This window comes from Chrysochloris asiatica, unplaced genomic scaffold, assembly GCF_000296735.1.
Source record: "Chrysochloris asiatica unplaced genomic scaffold, ChrAsi1.0 scaffold00187, whole genome shotgun sequence".
In the NCBI taxonomy this organism is placed as follows: Eukaryota; Metazoa; Chordata; class Mammalia; order Afrosoricida; family Chrysochloridae; genus Chrysochloris; species Chrysochloris asiatica.
Genome location: NW_006408705.1, coordinates 1,792,177 through 1,811,257, shown reverse-complemented (window position 1 = coordinate 1,811,257; position 19,081 = coordinate 1,792,177). Strand labels below are relative to the sequence as shown.

The window sequence follows — 19,081 nt, the reverse complement described above, 5'->3', positions numbered from 1 at the left end:
TATCTGGCCAACTGATTGGAAGAGATCCATATTTGTGCCCATTCCAAAGAGAGGTGACCCAAAGGAATGTGGAAATCATTGGACAATATATTTGATATCCCATGCGAGCAAAGTTTTACTAAAGGTAATACAGAAATGGCTGAAAGTGTACACTGACAGAGAACTTCCAGAGTTTCAATCAGAATTCAGAAGAGGACGTAGAACGAGGGTTATCATTGCTGTCGTCCGATGGATCTTGGCTAAAAGCAGAGAACACCAGAAAAGATGTTTGCCTGTGCTTTACTGACTACATAAAGGCTTTCGATTGTGTGGATCATGACAAGCTATGGACAACATTGTAAGTATGAGTATTCCTGAACACTTACTTGTGCTCATGAGGAATCTATACATGGAAAAGAAGCAGTGGTTCGAACAGAATATGGGAACACTGAATGGTTTAAATTTCAGAAAGGTGTGTGACAGGGTTGTATTCTTTCACCATACTTTCAACCTGTATGACGAACAAATAATCCAAGAAGATGGGTTATATGAAAAAAATGTGGCATCATGATTGTAGGAAGACTCGTTTAACAACCTGCGATATGCAGATGATACACATCATCTTGATTGCTGAAAGTGAAGAGGACGTAAAATATTTACTGATGAAGATCAAAGACCACAGCCTTAGGTATGGATTGCATCTCAAAGTAAAGTAAACAAAAATCCTCACCACTGGACCAATAAACAACATTGTTATCAACGAAGATTGAAGTTGTCAAGGACTGCATTCTTCTTGGATCAACTATCAACACTCACGGAAGCAGCAGTCAAGAAATCAAATGACATATTGTATTAGGCAAATCTGCTGCACAAGACCTTTTTAATGTGTTGAAGAACAAAGATGTCAGCTTGAGGACTAAGGTGCGCCTGACCCAAGCCATGGTATTTTCAATAACCTCATGCATGTGAGAGTTGGACATTGAATAAGGAAGCCCATAGAAGAATTGAATGCTTTGTAGTTAGTGTTTTGGAGGAGTATATTGAAGTGCCATGGGCTACCAAAAGAACAAACAGATCTGTGTTGGGAGAAGTGCTTGTTGGAGGCCAGGTGGCCAAATATCATCTCTCATACTTTGGACATATTGTCAGGAGGGTACAGTCGCTGGAGAAGGATATCATGTTTGGTAAGGTGGAGGGTCAGAGAAAAAGAGGAAGACACCTAGCAAGAGGATTGGGAAAGTGGCAAGCCATCAATGAGCTCAAGCGTGACAACAATTGTGAGGTTGGCCCAGATCTAGGCAATGTTTTGTTCTGTTGCGCATAAGGTCGCTATGAATCGGTACCGACTCTACGACACCTAACAGCAACAACAAATATTAGAAGACTCCCAGGCAAGATGATGAGTTAGGCAAACACCTTACACAGACCCTCTACAACAAACATGGTGGTAGTGGGAGTTATATGCTATGGAGTTGGTTCCAACTCATAACGACTCTGTACAGGGTTTACTGAGGCTGTAAATGTTTATGGGAGCAGAAAGCCTCATCTTTCTCCCGCAGAACAGTTGGTAGTTTTGAACTGCTGACCTTGAGGTTAGCAGCCCGATTCGTAACCACTACGCTACGAGAGACCAAATGAGAGGGATACAGATGACAATTCTGGAACCCTTAACTTCAGAAGAAAGAGCAGGGGATTCAATCCTGAGTAGGAGAAGTAACTGAACAGGGGAGGCGAGACAGGAGACAGATGGGTGAACTTTCGGCTGGCTTGACTAAATGTGGTTATCTTGAACTTTTGCAAGGAGCACTGAATTAAGAGTGAAAGATGCACACTAGTGGGTGGTGATTAGAAAGGTGTGATCCTCTCTTATTTCCTACACTTACTTGGTGACTAGAAGCACAGCCAGCCCTCACCCCCATCCACCCCCAGTACAGGTACAGCCCCTGCGCTGCCAAAGGCCAGAGTTGTGCCATTGTGAGCTACATTACTGTGAATCCAGCCTGGTGCCAGAATGCAAGTGAACTCTGCTTCTTCAGTGCTTCAAAATGCACAGAGCTGGTCCCCAGCCCGCCCCAGACCAGCAGGAGCTCTTACAATCAGGCAACCTGTCCCCAGCTGCTCTCTGACCCTGAAAGAGTTCTTTCTGGGACCAAAGACCCTGCCCCCAGCCACCATTAGGGTCTGCACAAACTACTTCCATATTGGATATACTGCCTACAGGAACTCATCTAGCTAGGCACACTACCCTGCTATCCCTCCCTTTCCCATATCATGAGCTCCATGCTGGCAAGTCCCCATCAGTATTTTCCTCTCTAGGCCTGGGCCCCTGCCCCAGTTTTAGCCTTATTTTATTTTATTTTTTCCTTCTTCTTCCTTTTTCTTCTCTTTCCTTTCCATTTTAAAAATCCTTTTTGGGTTTCCCTTTTTCCTTCTATTTCTCTTTTATCCCTCTCCTTTGTCTTTCTGTTTCTTCCTCACTGTTTTTTATTTTCCTCTTCTTTGCTACCCCTAGTCTTGTGCACTGTTTTTTTTTTTCCTGTCTTATTTTTCTCCTCTTTTTTCTTGTTGCTGCCTGTTGTTGTTGTTTTTCTCCCCTCCTTTTATTTTCTTTTTCAATGTTGCTTGCTTGCTTGTTTTCTATTTCCTTGTATGTATGTGTTTGTGTTTTCTTGGCACACACCATGGTATACAGCAACCATATCCAGACAGCCCAGCCACAATCATATCCTATGGCCCCACCCATGGTGAAAGAGCCACTACTAGCTCTTGTACCACCTGATCAATGATAGACAGCAGGCAACACCAGACAAACTCACCTTGACCTGCACAGAACAAATGGGAAACAGCACTGAGCACACAATTCCATTCTTTAATCACACTTACCAGGAGACAGGTGGTGAGTGCCTAAAAACACACCAATATACAGTTACCAATTAAAAGTAAATACAACGACATCACAACCTCTCAGAGACAACAGACAATGTCAACTCACATGACAAGACAGAGTGGCTCCAACAAAGTGATCATGATGTAGAGCCAGAAAATGTTTCAGAGGAAGAAAAGGTACGAAAATTATCTATAAAGAGTTAAAAAGAATGAGAACAAGATCAAGAATGCTGTAGATGAGAGGAGAACACAAAAATACAAATAACTCAGGAAAACAATACAAAGACAAACCTACAAAATAAATGAAAATCAGGAACAATACAAAATTTGCAAATCAAAGTCTTAAGATTTCAGAAATGGGTAATACATTGAAAGGGCAAAGAGTAGATTTAAATCAGTGGTGGTAGGTGGAAGCAGTATACCGTGGAGTCAGATCTGACTCATAGCAACCTTATATAGGGATTCCAAGGCTGTAAATCTTTATAGGAGCACAAAACCTCATCTATCTCCTGAGGAACTGCTGACAGTTTCAAACTGCTGACCTTGAGGTTAGCAGCCCAACTCATAACCACTTAAATCAATGGGAAGCTGAATTAGTGAGGTTGAAGTCAAATCTCTCAATACTAGTTGGCTATAAAAATAATCAAAACAAAGTAAGGGAAAAATCCAAAGAAATCTAAGATTTATGTGGGACACCATCAAGAGAAATAACTTACAGGTGATTAGCATTGCAGAACAAGAAAAAACAATAAAAAGCACACAGAAAACTTGAATTCCAACAAATAATTGTTGGAAAAAACACCATGAAAGATTATAAGATACACATTCAAGAAGTGGAATCAACCATAAAGAGAACAGATACCAAAAAAAAAAATCACCAAGACTTGTCATAACCAAACTTAAAAAAAAAAAAAAAAAAAAGGCAAGGGAAGCATCCTGCGAGTAGCTCAGGAAAAATGAAAACTCATCTATAAAGGAGAATAAGACTGAACTTTGATTTTTCAGCAGAAAGCACACAGGCAAGAAGGCAATGGGAAGATATATATAAAACTCTGAAAGAAAAAAATTGCCAACCAGGAATCACATGCCAGGCAAAACTGTCCCTCAAATATGATGATGAAATTAGGGCATTTCTAAGAAAACAGAAATTGAAGGAATTTATAATAAACAGACCAACTTTACAAAAACTACTCAAGGGAATTCTTTTGATTAAGAACCAACAACAACAGACAACAACCTGAGATTAATGTACATGACAACACCATCCAGAAGCCAATCCAGGTATATTAGTATCCAAAGTAAAACAAACCTACAAGACTAAAAATGAGGAATCAGAGATACCAATTTGAAGATAATTACAAAGCAAAAAGACGGAGTAGTGTAGTTGCAGAACCTCTAAATGGTGAGGACGTCAAGTAGATTTCAAGATAAAACAGACTTCTAAACTGGGGAAGAAATGAATTAATCACAGGGTAACTCAAAATAAACTTCCTCATCAAAATAAAAAAGAGGAAAATCTTTTTTTTTTTTTTGTAATGAAGTAATGATACATACTACAACATGGATGAACCTCATATTGTGCAAATAAAAATCCGTGGCAAAAGACCACATAGAAGAACAAACAAGATGACAGATTGGGTAGAAGTGCAGTGAGGAGCTCCATCAGCAACAACACAGAATACCAGACCAAGCTGGCTCAGGGGATGGTGCCAGAACTCTGAACCACATATAAAGGGATATTTAGAAGGGTGGAGGAAGGCTTACAGCTAGGGGAATTTGTAGCAGAAGCAAGAAATCCAGTAGTTTTAATCCAAGATGCTCAGCTACTCCTGCAGCCACCATCTTGGGTGAGATCAAGCGGGGGAAGGATCAGAGCAGCCATGGGTGCCTGACAGAACCACAGAGATAAAGGTGTGGACATTCTTTTTTTTTTTGGTATCTGTTCATTGGACTTTCGCTGTCTGTGCACCTCCATTCTGGTGACTAGAGGGGGTGCCTGAGTGAGTGGATACCCCACCCCTGGAGGGTTCTACTACTCATGCGCACAGATCTCCTAGAAATTTAAAGAGACAGTCTCCACTTAAAACCAAACAGCAGCACAAAATGGCCATAGCCAGCCCTGAACTGTTTGTCACTAAGAAAAAGGCCTGAACGGGGGTTGTAGAGCAGGACAGGCACACTAAAAAGGAAATAGGCTGAAAATTAAATCCTGAGTTATGTCGTAACGACCAACAGAGGCATCTTGGAATTTCTCAGGAAGAAGAGTGTAAAGAGAAGCCCATCTCCTGATCACATCTATTTGGAGGCAATCAGAAAGCATAAAAAAATATCAAAATACACACCCATTGAAGTATTAAGGCCACAGATAACCCCTGAAATATGCCCCTAAAATAGAAACAGGTGGTCATATTAGCACATGTCCAGAAATGAGATAAGTGACTGAGGCAAATGAGCTGGAAGTAGACCTACACTCCATACTGAAAGATGGGCAGGCTTTGGAAATGCCTGAGAAGCAATCAGAAAAATGATTATAAAATGTATCAAAACACTATACAATGGAGTTGAAAAAAATAAGGAAGAAGTCAGGAAAGCACTATAGGAACACTCAAGTAATATAGATACAGCATTGGAAACAATTCAAAACCTACAAAAAGAGGTCCAAATGATTAATAATAGAATATCAGAAATGGACAATACACTGAAAGGGCAAAGAAGAAGAACTGAAGAGTTAGAAGCCAGAACTAGTGAGCTAGAAGATAAATCTCTCAACACTACTAAGATAAAAGAGCAAGCAGAAAAAAGGATTAAAAAATTTGAAGAAGGCCTAAGATTTATGTTGGACAATATGAAAAGAAGTAACTTAAGAATTCTCAGTGTTCCGGAACAGGAACAATCACATAAGTCCACAGAGAAGATAGCTGAAGAGCTTCTGGAAGAAAATTTCCCTAACATCCTGAAAAGCAAAAAGATTCAAGAAGCTCAACGAACCCCAGGAAAGACAGACCCTAAAAGAAAATCACCAAGATATATCATAATCAAGGTCTCCAAAATCAAAGATAAGGACAGAATCCTGAAAGCAGCTAGGGAAAAGAGAAGTATAACATACAAAGGCAAGCAAATCAGATTAGCTCAGTTCTCTCAACAGAAACCATGCAGGCAAGAAGGCAATGGGGAGACATATATAAAACCCTGAAAGGAAAAAAAAAAAAAAAATTGCCAACCAAGAATCCTCTACCCAGCAAAATTGTCAATCAAATACAAAGGTATAATCAAAACATTCCAGGTTAACAGAAGCAAAGGGATTTTGCCAAAGCCAACCCTGCGATGAAAAACATCCTAAAGGGAGTTCTGTGGACTGAGAACCAACAAGAATAGACAACAACCAGAGATTGACGTACGTGGCAGCATCACCCTGAAGTCAATCGACAAATGGAAGAGTCAAGAACAGGATAAAATTACAAAAACAGAGGATCTGGGAGATCAGTCTATGATCAAAACAATTACAATGCTAAAGAAGGTAAACACAGAGGAACCAAGATCCAGGTAGTGATAAAATCAGGTAAATTACAGGATAAAATAGTCTGTCTTAAATGGAGGGAAAAGTTAACAGAATATAAGGAAACCATAACAGTGGGGGCATGGTGGGGGTTTTAGTTTGGGTGTTGGGGAGGGCAATACAAGAAGTGGAGGAGGTAGAAGAAAAAGATAGATAGGGGAACACTGAGACAGGTTTGCATGGCCTAAGTTAGACAGAGGTAAATAGTGATGCATGATTAACCCTAGAACAACAGGGCTCTGTGATACAGAGATCTAGGCATAGTTTGGAGAGGGGAAAGACTACTAAGATGCTTGACTGTCTTATGAATATCGGTTTCCCTCACCTACTATTGTAAAATAGACACTTGAGTAGGATAGAAAGGAATGTTGGGCAACATGATTACAGAAAACTTGTAAGCCTATCTTCAGCCTATATCTGATAGGAATACCTAAAAGGGGTTCTAGAACTTGCCCAGTGAATAGGCCTCTTGCAGAGCCTTTGCAGTGCATAGGACCTTAGGTAGAATCCTAAGTCCCATCCAGAACCTTCTAAGGTGGGCCATTCCCACTAGCAAGGACAAGGAGACTAGCCTGGAACAGCTAGAGATACAGAGAAGAGCTACATCTTCAGAGAAAGATCATCAACAAAAATGTCAGCATGGCTGGCTACCACAAGAATAAGAAAGCTATTTGCCAGGAAGCCATCAAGGACAAACTCCCCTCTAAGACTGAAACTCAAAGGGAACACCTGAGCAGATATGTAAGCTTGCTGGTGACCACATTGGTCTACCGGTGAGTGGAAGAGGGAGAAAGGCAGCAATGAAGAAATGGGCTGAGTTCAACCACAATCCATTAACTTCTGTTGACCTGGAGATGAGGGAGAGAAGAGGAAGGGCTGGTTGGTCCAACGTGTGGTGAGACCTGGGGACACTTGAATCCATGGACCAGGACATAGCCACAGAAGGTTAGAGCTGAGAGTGAAGCATCCAACTGATATAAAGTGAGGGGAGATACACAAGAACACCCAAACTTGCAGATAGTACCCATTTGACTTAGCCTCGATGGCTTGATAATCAGAACTCACTAGAGGAAGATTTTTTTTTTTTTTTTTTTTTTTTTTTTTTTGATAAAGGAAATGGTAAATTGCTACAATTTGACCTATACTCATGGAGGTAGTACTCTAAATATCAACAGAGAGGGAAGGAGACTTCACATGAAGTATTAATGCTATCTCCTCTGTACACAGGGTAGATAAGGATGGGCAACTTAGATGTTGTTGTTAAGAACTGTGTAGTTGGTTCCAACTCACAGTGACCCTGCACAGGGTTTCCGAGGCTATAAATCTTTACAGGAGCAGAAAGCCTCATCTTTCTCCCTCGGAACCACTGGTAGTTTCGAACTGCTGACCTTAAGGTTGGCAGCCTGACTCATAATCACTACGTTACCAGACATTGGCTACCTAAAATAGGGGGAGGAGGGCTATAAAGACACAAAGTGACTGGCTTACAAGGTTTCATGATGGAGTTTAGTTTAAGAGTGTGTGGGGGAAGAAAGAGTTCCCACTGAAAAGTTTTCCTCTTATCTAGATGGGGATAAGATTCTTATGATTCAATAGTGAGTAATTGTTATCATGACTAATTGCAACAGTCACAATTGTAAAGGTAGAAGTTTTGTAACAAAAACAGGGGAGCGGTTTATTTTACAGTCCAGAAACAGAGGACCCTAGGACCATCAAGGGAGAAAAGCACACGCAGAAATGTGGGACCTTATCCAGAGAAGCAGCAATGCCAGAGACAGAGACAGTGATGGTGTCATGGAGAAGGGGAGCTGTTAAGGACTCTAGATTCATGGGAAGAGAGGGACTGAGAGCTGGTGGCCAGGAGGCAGACTTGCAGAATGTGCCCTTTGGAGGTTTAAATGATTATATATGCCTGGGTGTTTTTTGTTTTTATTTTTTAAAAAAGAACTAAAGTGAATAGAGAGAAATACTGTTAACTGATGGTACATGGAGGGGATTATAATCATTGTAATGAAACAAGGTGTATGATTTGTTGAATGTAAAACTGATGATCTGCCCTGTAAAGTTTCACTCAATCCACAATAAAAACCTTAAAAAAGGGTGGGGGATGAAATAGAGGTAAATACTGTTGACTGATGGTACATGGAGAGGATTGTAATAATTGCAATGAAGCAAAATATGATTTATGGACTGTAAAACTGATCATCTGCCCTGTAAACTTAAACTCAATTCACAATAAAAACTTCTTTAAAAAAAAAAAGACCACACACCATATGATTTCATTCATATGAAGTATCCAGATGGGCAAATCCATAGAGTTGGAAAATAGCTTAGTAAATGCCTAAGGAAATGCATGGGGGAAGGGGCCAATAGGTATAATGTTGTCTTTTGGGAATATCAAAATGTTTTAAAATTGAAATAAGGTGATGTTGCACAACTCTGTAAATCTAATAAAAACCAATGAATTGCATGCTCTAAACAGGTAAATGTTACAGTATATATGTAAATTGTTGTTGTTTAGTGCTGTTGAGTCGGTTGCAACCCTACACAGAGTTTCCGAGGAGCAGATGGTGAGCTTGAACCACCAACCTTACAGTTCAAACAGCTTTGCAATCTGGTGCATTCACCCACAGTGCCACACCAGGACATATGTAAATTATGTATTAATAAAACAACTTTTTTTCTAAAAGAAACATTAGACTGTAAAACCCATTTTTTCTATATGCTGTTGTAGTAGTCATTGAGTTGGGGGCTCCCTGACTCACAGCAAACACATGCACAACTCAGGGAGAGGGAGTTCTGCAGCATCCCCAGGATTCAGTGTACATCAGACTATCGCGGTGCTTAGGGCTTCACTGGATGATTTTCAGAAGGAGATTGTCAGGTCTTTTATTTTAGTCCATCTTTTGCTGCTCCTGAAACCTGTTCAGCACCACAGCTTTGCTCTCTTTGAATTACAAAAAAGAGGAGTAACTGGAATGGGAACTAAATTTAAAGAGATATTCTGTCTCAACAGCAATAAGATATGCTATTTTTTTTCAATTATTTTCACAGAAATTAGTCAATACTTCTTATTGTTGTTGTTATTAAGTACTATTGAGTCAATTCCAACTCATAATTCTTCATTGTCCTAAAATTTTAGGAACCTTCAATGATTTACATGATAATGTAAAGGGTGTCTTGCTATCAAAAATATTTGATGGAAATGCAGAAGTTAATAACAACATGAATAACACACGTTAACATAAGTCAAATGAAACCATGACCATCAAATCAAATTCTTACTCATAGTAACCTTGTATTGTTGTTGTTAAGTGCCATCGAGTGGGTTCCGATTCATAGCGACCCTGTATAGGGTTTCCTAGGAGCGTCTGGTGAGTTTGAACCACCACCTTGCAGTACAAACCAACCTTGCAGTCCAGCGCATTAACCCACGGTACTACACCAGGACCCTATATATAGACCCTATATGTAGACCCTATATAAGGTCTATTTCAAAATGAATTCCTTCAAAATGAATTCCTTCAAAATGAATTCACATTTTAGGTTCTTAATTTATTTGTTGAAAACCATGTTCTCAGTAGTATGGATTGCCCTTTGATGTGCTGGGCTGTTAGCAAAGAGTCAAAAGGAGTTTCAACCCTATTCACACTTAAACCAAATCATCCAATTGTATGTTTTCTATTAGATTGCTTAGAAATTCCCCTTCAGAAATAGATGCCAATGTTTTAGAATAAAAGGTTTAGAAAGCTCTGTATCCTAAAGGTTAGCTTTGTTCTCTAAGTCTTATTGCTATGTTCTTACATTTGAATAAAGGAGCTAGCCAAATTAATCCTTACCCCTGGGATCTGAGTAGGACAGGAATCATTCTTTCCAATTCACAAAGGATAATTTCAAATATTTAAGAAGTTGTTCAAAGGCACATGATTACAAGTGTGAAAAACAATAGATTCCAGAGCTTTTCTTCTGCATACCATGCTACATCTTCTATCTTTCCCCACTGTTTTCTGTGCTTTTATGAGAGGGCTTCAAAGAGTGGGAAAATATCATTCTTTTATTTCTATTTATTCAGAACTTTCTGAAGGCTTAATATATTCAGAACTTTCATACATGCTTAATATAAAGCAATGGAAAGAAACCACAAAATTGGTAACAGACTACATTTTCCAACCTCTTGACAAAATTTCAAATTTTAGCCTAGTATTTAGTAGTATGTTGTAAAGATATTTAGCCAGTAATAGCCACGCCTACCTTACAATAGAAGTGAAATAATTAAAAGTGAACTACAATTGGTCACAAACCATTCTGCAGATAATACAGTTTTCTTGGGCTAACAGTCTCCATTAAGAAAACTACATAGTCCAAGCATGTAGTTGCTGTTGTTTTTCAAATCATTAACACAGAGCTAAGATTTTTTACTTAACTCTGTACTCTTATTACTAGGTAACGGTACACCAGCTGACAACTTGAGAATCAGATCATGAAGTTCACAGTAATCCTTGGAAGTCTACCACCTTATGGTACCAATGTGTCATCAAGCTCCAAATAAAACTGTGAAGTCTGTCTAATCTTTTTTTAATGAGAGAGGTTCCATATTGCCAGGCCTACATAGAAGCCTTAAAAGGCCTGAAGACAGAGTAACAATAGCAAAAGAAACAAAGTAACTAGATTATGCAGATTTTAGGGCAAGAATTTCTTTATGCTAGTCCTGATGGTATTCCCTTCCCCCCTTACAAATAAAAGAACCAAAGACAGCAAGCACAGTGTTCCAAGCTTCTCCACCCTTGTAGACTCCTCACTCCATGACTGCTGATGAGACTACTAAATCTCAGTTGTGCCTTCATGAGGAAGAAAGGCGGTACTGAAGAAGTACATCTATTTGTACCACTCTGTACCTTTGATCTTGTCTATTTTCCCTCACTGTTCTGGAAGGTTCAATAACAAACTAAAGTGACTTTAACCAAGTATGAGATATCATTCTCCCTAATCTTTAAAACCTGGACCATACATCACAGTCTGGTTTTATCTCAATGTGTTTCACCAATACCACCTAAAAGCCCTACTGAACCTCCACATCTAGCCCCAAGTCTCATATCATAAAATACAACAGGGTACTGGTATTGAAGCAAAGCTCAGTTCACATAAAGGTAGGTGGTGGTGGTGTGCCGTGGAGTTGGTTCTGACTCATCGTGACCTTGTATATGGTTTCCAAGGCTGCAAATCTTTACGGGAGCAAAAGCCTCATCATTGTCTCATGAAGCGGCTGGTGGTTTTGAACTACTAACCTTGAGGTTACAGCCCAACATGTAACCCACAAGCTACCAGGAATCCTTAAATGTAGGAAGAGCACTCAAAGAAAAAGTAATCACAGGATACACCACTATCTCTGTTGTAAAATGTAGCAAAGATCGCTCCAGATCACCAAACTATTTTCTTTTTCTAAGGTGACACAGTTAGACGATCTATTTCCTTTGACATTAGGAATGACTCTGACTGAGTTTATAGCCAGTGGAATATAAACAGAAACACTGTATATTACTGCCATTCCTTGCCCAGAAAAACTTCCCATGAGCAATTCTCCATGATATTTCCCTCTCCCTTTTGGTTTGATGCAGGCATTTTAAGAGCCAAAGGTGGAAGAGTCTGGGTTCTTGAGTCATCAACTGGAGGAGTCATCCACTCATCAGGAACACCAGAAGCTGTTATGTTTAGCCACTGAGATATTCTTAAAAACTAGCTGATGAAAAATTTCCCATTTGATCAACTTGTATTACTTTGTTGTTGTTGATGAGTGCCGTGAAGTCGGTTCCAACCCATAGTGACCCTGTGTAGGGTTTCCAAAGAGTGACTGGTGAGTTTGAATTGCTGACCTTGTAGTTCAAACGGACCTAATGATGGAGTGTTTATCCTACAGCACTACACTGGGACACCAGTATTACCTTAACTAATGCATATTGCTAACTAAAACTGGACTTTTTTTTCTAAATAGTAACAATGAAAATACCTTGAGAAACAGAGCAGAAAGCCAAAACAAAATATATTTGAAAGTGCAAATATCATGGAGGTGAAGGAGAGGTGGCAAAGACTCTGAAGATTTAGGTAACAAAGTCTACAATGCATTCCAAGGAATCTGGTTCTGACTGAAAAACCAATGAAGGCTGAAATCTGAAATTATCAGCGTCAAAGACTTAAGACCTACAGTGGTGCTATAGGGTAAGCACTGGATGGCTAATTGAAAGGTCTACAGTTCAAACTCAACAGCTACTCCTTGGAAACTGTATACAGGATCACTATGAGTTAAGTCGATTCGACAGTACTTAACAACAAAAAGCCTGCAATGAGAATGCTTATTGGTTATTCTAATTATAGAAAGAATTATCTCTATGATAGATTTGAAAACCATAACTTCTTGTTGTTGTTAAGTACTATCGAGTTGGTTTGCAGTCTGGCACATTAATCCACAGTGCCACGCCAGGACTACACACCAAAATTAAAATTTACTGTCACCATTTTCAAATTAATACGTTCATGTAAAGATTATACTTATATATGTATTTGTTTATTTAAGATTTATACTACTTGTTAAGGAGCTCTGGTAGCGTAGTGCTTACGAATTGGCCTGTTAACCTCAGGGTCAGCAGTTCAAAACTATCAGTGGTTCTGCAGGAGAAAGATGAGGCTTTCTGCTCCCGTGAAGATTTACAGCCTTGGAAGCCCTATATAGGTCACTATGAGTCGGAACCAACTCCACAGCACATAACAACCACCATCACCACCACCACCAGGCTAATGTGTAGGAGTTTGGGTATGGCGCTGTGGGTTAATGCATCAGACTGCAAAGCCATTTGAACTGCACGGTTGGTAGTTGAAGCTCACCAGCTGCTCCTCGGAACCCTATACAGGGTCCCTATGGGTAGGAACCAACTCAGCAGCACTTAACAACAACAGCAACAAGGCTAATGCGTTAGACTGCAAAGTTGTTTGAACCACAAGGTCGATGGTTCAAGCTCACCAGCTGCTCCTTGGAAACCCTATTCAGTGTCGCTATGAGTCGGAATCGATTTGACGGCACTTAACAACAACCACAAGTCCCCCATCGCCCCCATATTGTGAAACAACAAATTGATCTTCCTTAAAAGTGTCTCCTTTCTGGTACTTTTTTGTGACAGCCCTAAAAACGAAGACACTTTCTCTACTTTGTTCCAAATAATTCATTTGGGCAACTAGCAAAATGCAAAACAGATAAAAATAAAAACTCAGTGAGGGCTGGAACTCTTATCATTTCTGTATTTAGTACCAAATGAAGCTGATACATGACAAATAGGAACCATTTATGAGAATGAGCCAGCAGCATTAAAACAGATAGTTTAGCAAAAGGGGTTTCTAAACAATTGAACCATTAAATAACATTCATATAAATGGAGAAAAGATTGAAGTTGTCAAAGACTTCATTTTGCTCAGATCAACCATCAACACTCCTAGAAGCAGCAGTCAAGAAAGCAAATGACATATTGTATATGGCAAATGTGCTGCAGGAAACCTCTTTAAAATGTAGAAGAGCAAAGGTGTCAGTTTGAGGACTAAGGTGCGCCTGACCTAAGCCATGGACAGTGAATAGGAAGAATAAGGAAGACGGTAGAAGAATTGTTGCATTTGAGTTATGGTGTTGGAGAAGGTTATTAAATGTCTCATGGACTGCCAAAAGAGCAAACCAATATTTGCTGGAACAAGTACAGCCAGAGTGCTCCTTGGAAACCAGGGTGGCCAAACTTCATTCATCTCTCTCATACTTCGACATATTGTCAGGAGGGACCCGTCCTTGGAGAAGGATATCATGTTTCATAAAATGGAGGGTCAGAGAAAACGAGGAATACCCCCAACGAAATGGGCTGGCACAGTGGACAGCACTGATGGGCTCAAATGTAACAAGGATTGTGAGGTTGTTGCAGTTTCTGGTTCTGTTTTGCATAGGGTCGCTTTGAGTCGAGTCGGGCTAACTACTCAATGGCACCTAACAATGATAAGCAATTAAGGGGAAAGCAGGAAAAAACTGAATTAGTTTCCATTGTCTAATAAAAATCTATTAAGATCCTTGGAGGAGAGTTCCCTTTGTAGATTTTAACTTCTAGGAAAATGAATGAACCCTTCCATAATGTCTTTGTTCTTGTTAAGTGCTGTAGAGTAGGTTCTGACTCACAGCGATTGTGTATAGGGCTTCCAAGGAGAGGCTGGTGTGTTTGAACAGGTGATCCTGTGATTAGTAACTCAGTGTTTATAACATCGCGCCACACCAGGACCCCAGAGTGGCCTGATTTTTGTTGTTAAGTGCCCTCGAGTGGGTTCCGACTCATAGAACGATATTAAAAATTGAAAGTAATTAAAACCATAGACTAGATCTTGGCTGTTACTTAGCTTTTCTGCACCATAAAAAGTTTCAATAAAAATTAACCCTCTCAAATAAATAAATAAATAAATAAAATAACCCTCTCCTCATTTGAGACGTCTTCCAATAATCATTTACTTTCTTTCTCCCCCTTCAGGATTTTGATGCCATTTGCTATTAAATAGCAAGCAAAAGCGTCCTCCACATCGTTTGGGGCAGATGCCATAAATAAATCAGCTAAAGTGTCTGATTGAACGTAAACAGGCTCTCTCTCGGAGATAATGAATGTCTAGTAATTAGGGCTTCCTTGGACTCAATCCAACTCTCTCCCTCCCTAGTGGCGCGCACCGGTCTCCAAGCAGCGCATCTAAGGAGTGGTCAGGCTTCCGCGGAGAGGAATGGGTCTCTTCCCTTCACAGCGCTGGGGATTGCGTAAGCTGAGCCTATTTTGGTTTTGTTGGCGTTTTTGGAGGGGAGAAGCCAGCGGGGTGAGAGGCGCCCAATGCGCCCCAGGTCCCATCTCAGCCCTTGGGAGCGCGCCGGGGCTCGAGCGGGGAACCGACTGCGGAGTAACCGCTCGAGTAACGGCCTCGCTCCGCGGAGCCTCCATCGCAGCACAGATCGGGCTGGGGGGGCGGTGGGTGGGCGCCGGGCCTCCCCGCCGACCCAGCGCAGCAGGTGGACGCGGCAGAGCTGCAGGGCCCGCGGGCATCCACCCCCGCCGCCCGGGATTCCCAGGGAGCCCACCTCAGGAGCGAGATTCGCGGAGCCCCCCAGCCGCTTCTCCCCTGACTCGGCCTCCACCCTCACCTGGCCCCGACTGTTCAAGCCTTTGGGTCGCAAAAGCTAGGGGTTCGGCCCGGGAAATCCCAACCGGGGGCTGGGGTGGGGGGCGGGGGGTGAAGCAGAATGCCTCGGATTCCTCACACCAGCTCCAGAGCAGAGGGTAGCGGAAAGGTGGTCCGCAGTTCACGCACCTGTCCTGCGGGCTCCTTTCCGGCAGTGGCAGCTCAGATGTCCGAGTCGCTGCCACTCGGTCCCCACGTCTCCCAGACCAATCCCGCCGGCGGCCGCCCAGCAGCGACTGCTAACGGCGCATGCGCGTGCGGCCGCGGGAGGGGAAGAGGCGGTGGCCGGAGGCACGAGCTGCGCGCACCTGCACCGAGGGGCTCAACCGCCGCGGAGGGGCGCAGCGCTGCGAGCCCTGTGTTGCCGCTGCTCTGCAGCCACTGATGCCGCTGCCTTCTCCGCTCTAAAGCGCGCTCTCCCGGCCTCCGGCGCGCCGTGGTACCCTGGTCCTCCTGTCTTGGCGAGAACCGGGATCCCGAGGAATCAGAAAAGGGATCGTCATCATTAGTTCCAATATTTTTCCTCCCTTGGAGCGCCTGCTCTCCCTGCAACGCTACCTATTACACAATGTTGTTGTTAAGTCCCGTCAAGTCGGTTCCGACCCATAACGACCCTGTACAGGGTTTCCGAGGAGCGACTGGTGAGCTTGAACCGTCGACCTTGCAATTCAAAGGGCTTTGCAGTCTGGCGCATTAACCCACAGCGCCACACCAGGACTCTTATTACGCAATAGACCTATATATTACACTATAATTCTGTGTAAATTAAGTTTTATAACAACGTCCACATATAGGTGTAGAAAAATAATTGGCCTAGGCTTTTCCTGATCGTGGTCAACAATGTTCCGTGTTTCCTTTATGTCGAGGTCCTGGTGTGGCATGGCGGTGTAGGATAAGCACTGGACTGTTAACCTAGATCGGTGATTCAAACCCATCAGCCGATCCTTGAATACCCTATGCAGGGTCACTATGAGTCTGAACCGACTTGACGGGACTTAACAACAACAGCAACCACAAATGTAATGTGTATAAAGAGAACTGGAAGTTCAGCAGTTCAAGCCCACCAGCTGTTCCGTGGGAGAAAGAGACAATCTACTACTGCTGCCACTTGCATATAAAAATGATGACTTTGGAAACCCTGTGAAGGCGTTTTCCTCTGCCTGTCAGGTCCCTATGAGTCTGGATCCGCTTAAGCAATGGGTTTGTTTTTAGATATATAAACATCTCACACATAATATGTAATTTGTTGTTGCTGTTAAGTGCCGTCAAGTCCACTCCAACTCATAGTGACCCTGTACAGGATTTTCCAAAGGCTGCTAGTAGGTTTGAATCGCCGCCTTTCAGTCAACATGTATATCTTTTTTTTTTCACCCTTTCTGATAGAAATCCTTGGAAGGTCCCAAGGTGATGTAACTGGTTTGTACTGCAACAGGTTAGAGAATCAGTCCACTCATTGATACTGTGTAAGAAAAGGCCTGGTGATTTGCGTCTGTCACTATTACAACCAAGGAAATTCTTTGGAGCAGTTCTAACTCTGTAGCACATACAGGGTTACTATAAGTTGGAACCAACTGAAAGACAACTCTTTGGATGTTTGCTTTCTTCCTGACAGTACTATTAATAAGAATTGCTAACAGTTACTGTTCTCACCATACTTTGAGTTTATATTCTTTATCTCAATTAATCTTCAAACAACCCAAGTGAGAAAACTAAAAATAGCCTGTCTGAGCTGAAACAGCTTGTAGTTGCAGAGTCAGTTCCGTAGACCTTGCGGTTCAAACCGATCTTGTAGCCCAGTGCATTAACCCACAGCGCCACACCAGGACTCTGCCCTGACAACTGTTGTTGTTAAGTGCCGTCAAGTTGTAGTGACCCTGTATAGGGTTTCCAAGGAAAGGCTGGTGAACTTGAACTGCCGACTTTGCGGTTTAAACCGACATTTGTAGTCCAGTGCATTAACCCACAGCGCCACACCAGGACTTTGGGGGTGGTGGTTATGTGCCGTGGAGTAGCCACCCTGTATAGGGTTTCCGAAATTTTAAATCTTAAAAGCAGGAAGCCTCCTCTTTCTCCGGAAGAACCACTGGTAGTTTTGAACTGCTGACCTTGAAGTTAGCAGCCCTACTCGTAACCACTATGCTACAATAGCCCCTTCTCTAGCAGGATTAAAATCCAGTCCTGTATCAGAACCTGCAGTTTTAACAAGTACACTAAAAATACAGCATAAACATAGTATTGAATCACAAGTTTCTTTGTCCCAAAGAGGATGCCTCATGGAAGCTTTTAGTACTTATATTTTATATTCAAGCTTAAATATGTATTTTGGTATCATAATTTAAACTTTACTGCAAAGAATAAAATACTTAATTCGTCTGTGAGTCTGAATCACAACTGTTGAAAAATCTTAGGTGAAAGGACAGATAGCTCTCCATGCACAATTTGTGATTATTGGCTATACATAAAATTAATGAACATTTTTAATATTACATTATTGTTGTTAAGTGCCTTCAAGTTGGTTCCAGCTCACAGAGACCCTATATAGAATTTTTGAGGCTTTTAAAATCTTTGTAGGAACAGAAAGCCTCACCTTTCTCCCACAGAGCAGCTGGCAGGCTTGAATCTTGGACGTGTGATTCGCAGTCCAGTGTTTATCACAAGATAAAGTGATATCAACATTGTAGTATATAACAACAATGTGGTATTAGGAGTCTTAGCAATCCCTAATACTACATTGTTGTTGTTAAGTGCTGTTGAGTTGGTTCTGACTCATAGCGATCCTGTATAGGAATTCCAAGGAGCAGCTGGTGAGCTTGAACTGCCGATCTTGTAGTTCAAAATAACCTTGCACTCCAGTGCATTATCCTGCAGCGCCGCTAAGCTCTGCCATATCTGGAGAGAGTTTAATTTGTAGAAAAAGAAAAAAATTACCTCTTCTGTGCTGTTTCCATTTCTCTAGTTCAGATTCTCACTGCTTAGAAATTGCTACCAAGTGTTGCCTAACTAGTTGTCCGTATATCACAGGTTCCTGTATCTACATTTTGTACTTTCATCCTTAGATTATTCAAAAGCCTCCAATGAGCCTTCATTACCTAAACAATCAACTCTAATTGCTTACCCTGAAGTTCATTAGGCAAATCTGCTGCAAAAGACCTCTTCAAAGTGTTAAAAAGCAAACATGTCACAGTGAGGACTAAGATGTGCCTGACCCAAGTCATAGTATTTTCAGAAAAGACTTACTCTTGAGTGTAGAGAAGCTAAAATAAATGGAAGAAGTGAGGAAATAAAAAAGCTGAACGGAAAATTTGAAGGGGCAACTTGAAAAGACAAAGTCAAGTATTATAATTATGTGCAAAGACCTAGAGTTAGAAAACCAAAAGGGAAAAACATGCTCAGCATTTCTCTGCTGAAAAACTGAAGAAAAACTCAAGC

General features: G+C 41.4%; 2 protein-coding genes across 2 annotated transcripts in view; both read right to left on the bottom strand.

Moving 5' to 3' along the window:
* CLGN (calmegin) overlaps positions 1-15,906 on the bottom strand; it is an 84,509-nt gene extending 68,603 nt beyond the window's left edge. The window contains exon 1 of the mRNA XM_006872219.1: positions 15,782-15,906. The gene's annotated coding sequence lies outside the window, so the exon portion shown is untranslated. The remainder of the gene's footprint in view (positions 1-15,781) is intronic.
* The window catches only part of LOC102812590 (glycosyltransferase 54 domain-containing protein-like), a 132,148-nt gene continuing 128,881 nt past the window's right edge, over positions 15,815-19,081 (bottom strand). The window contains exons 11-12 of the mRNA XM_006872233.1: positions 18,890-18,906; positions 15,815-16,109 (exon numbers count right to left, since the gene is read on the bottom strand). Coding sequence (XP_006872295.1) covers positions 15,815-16,109; positions 18,890-18,906 — 312 coding nt within the window. The remainder of the gene's footprint in view (positions 16,110-18,889; positions 18,907-19,081) is intronic.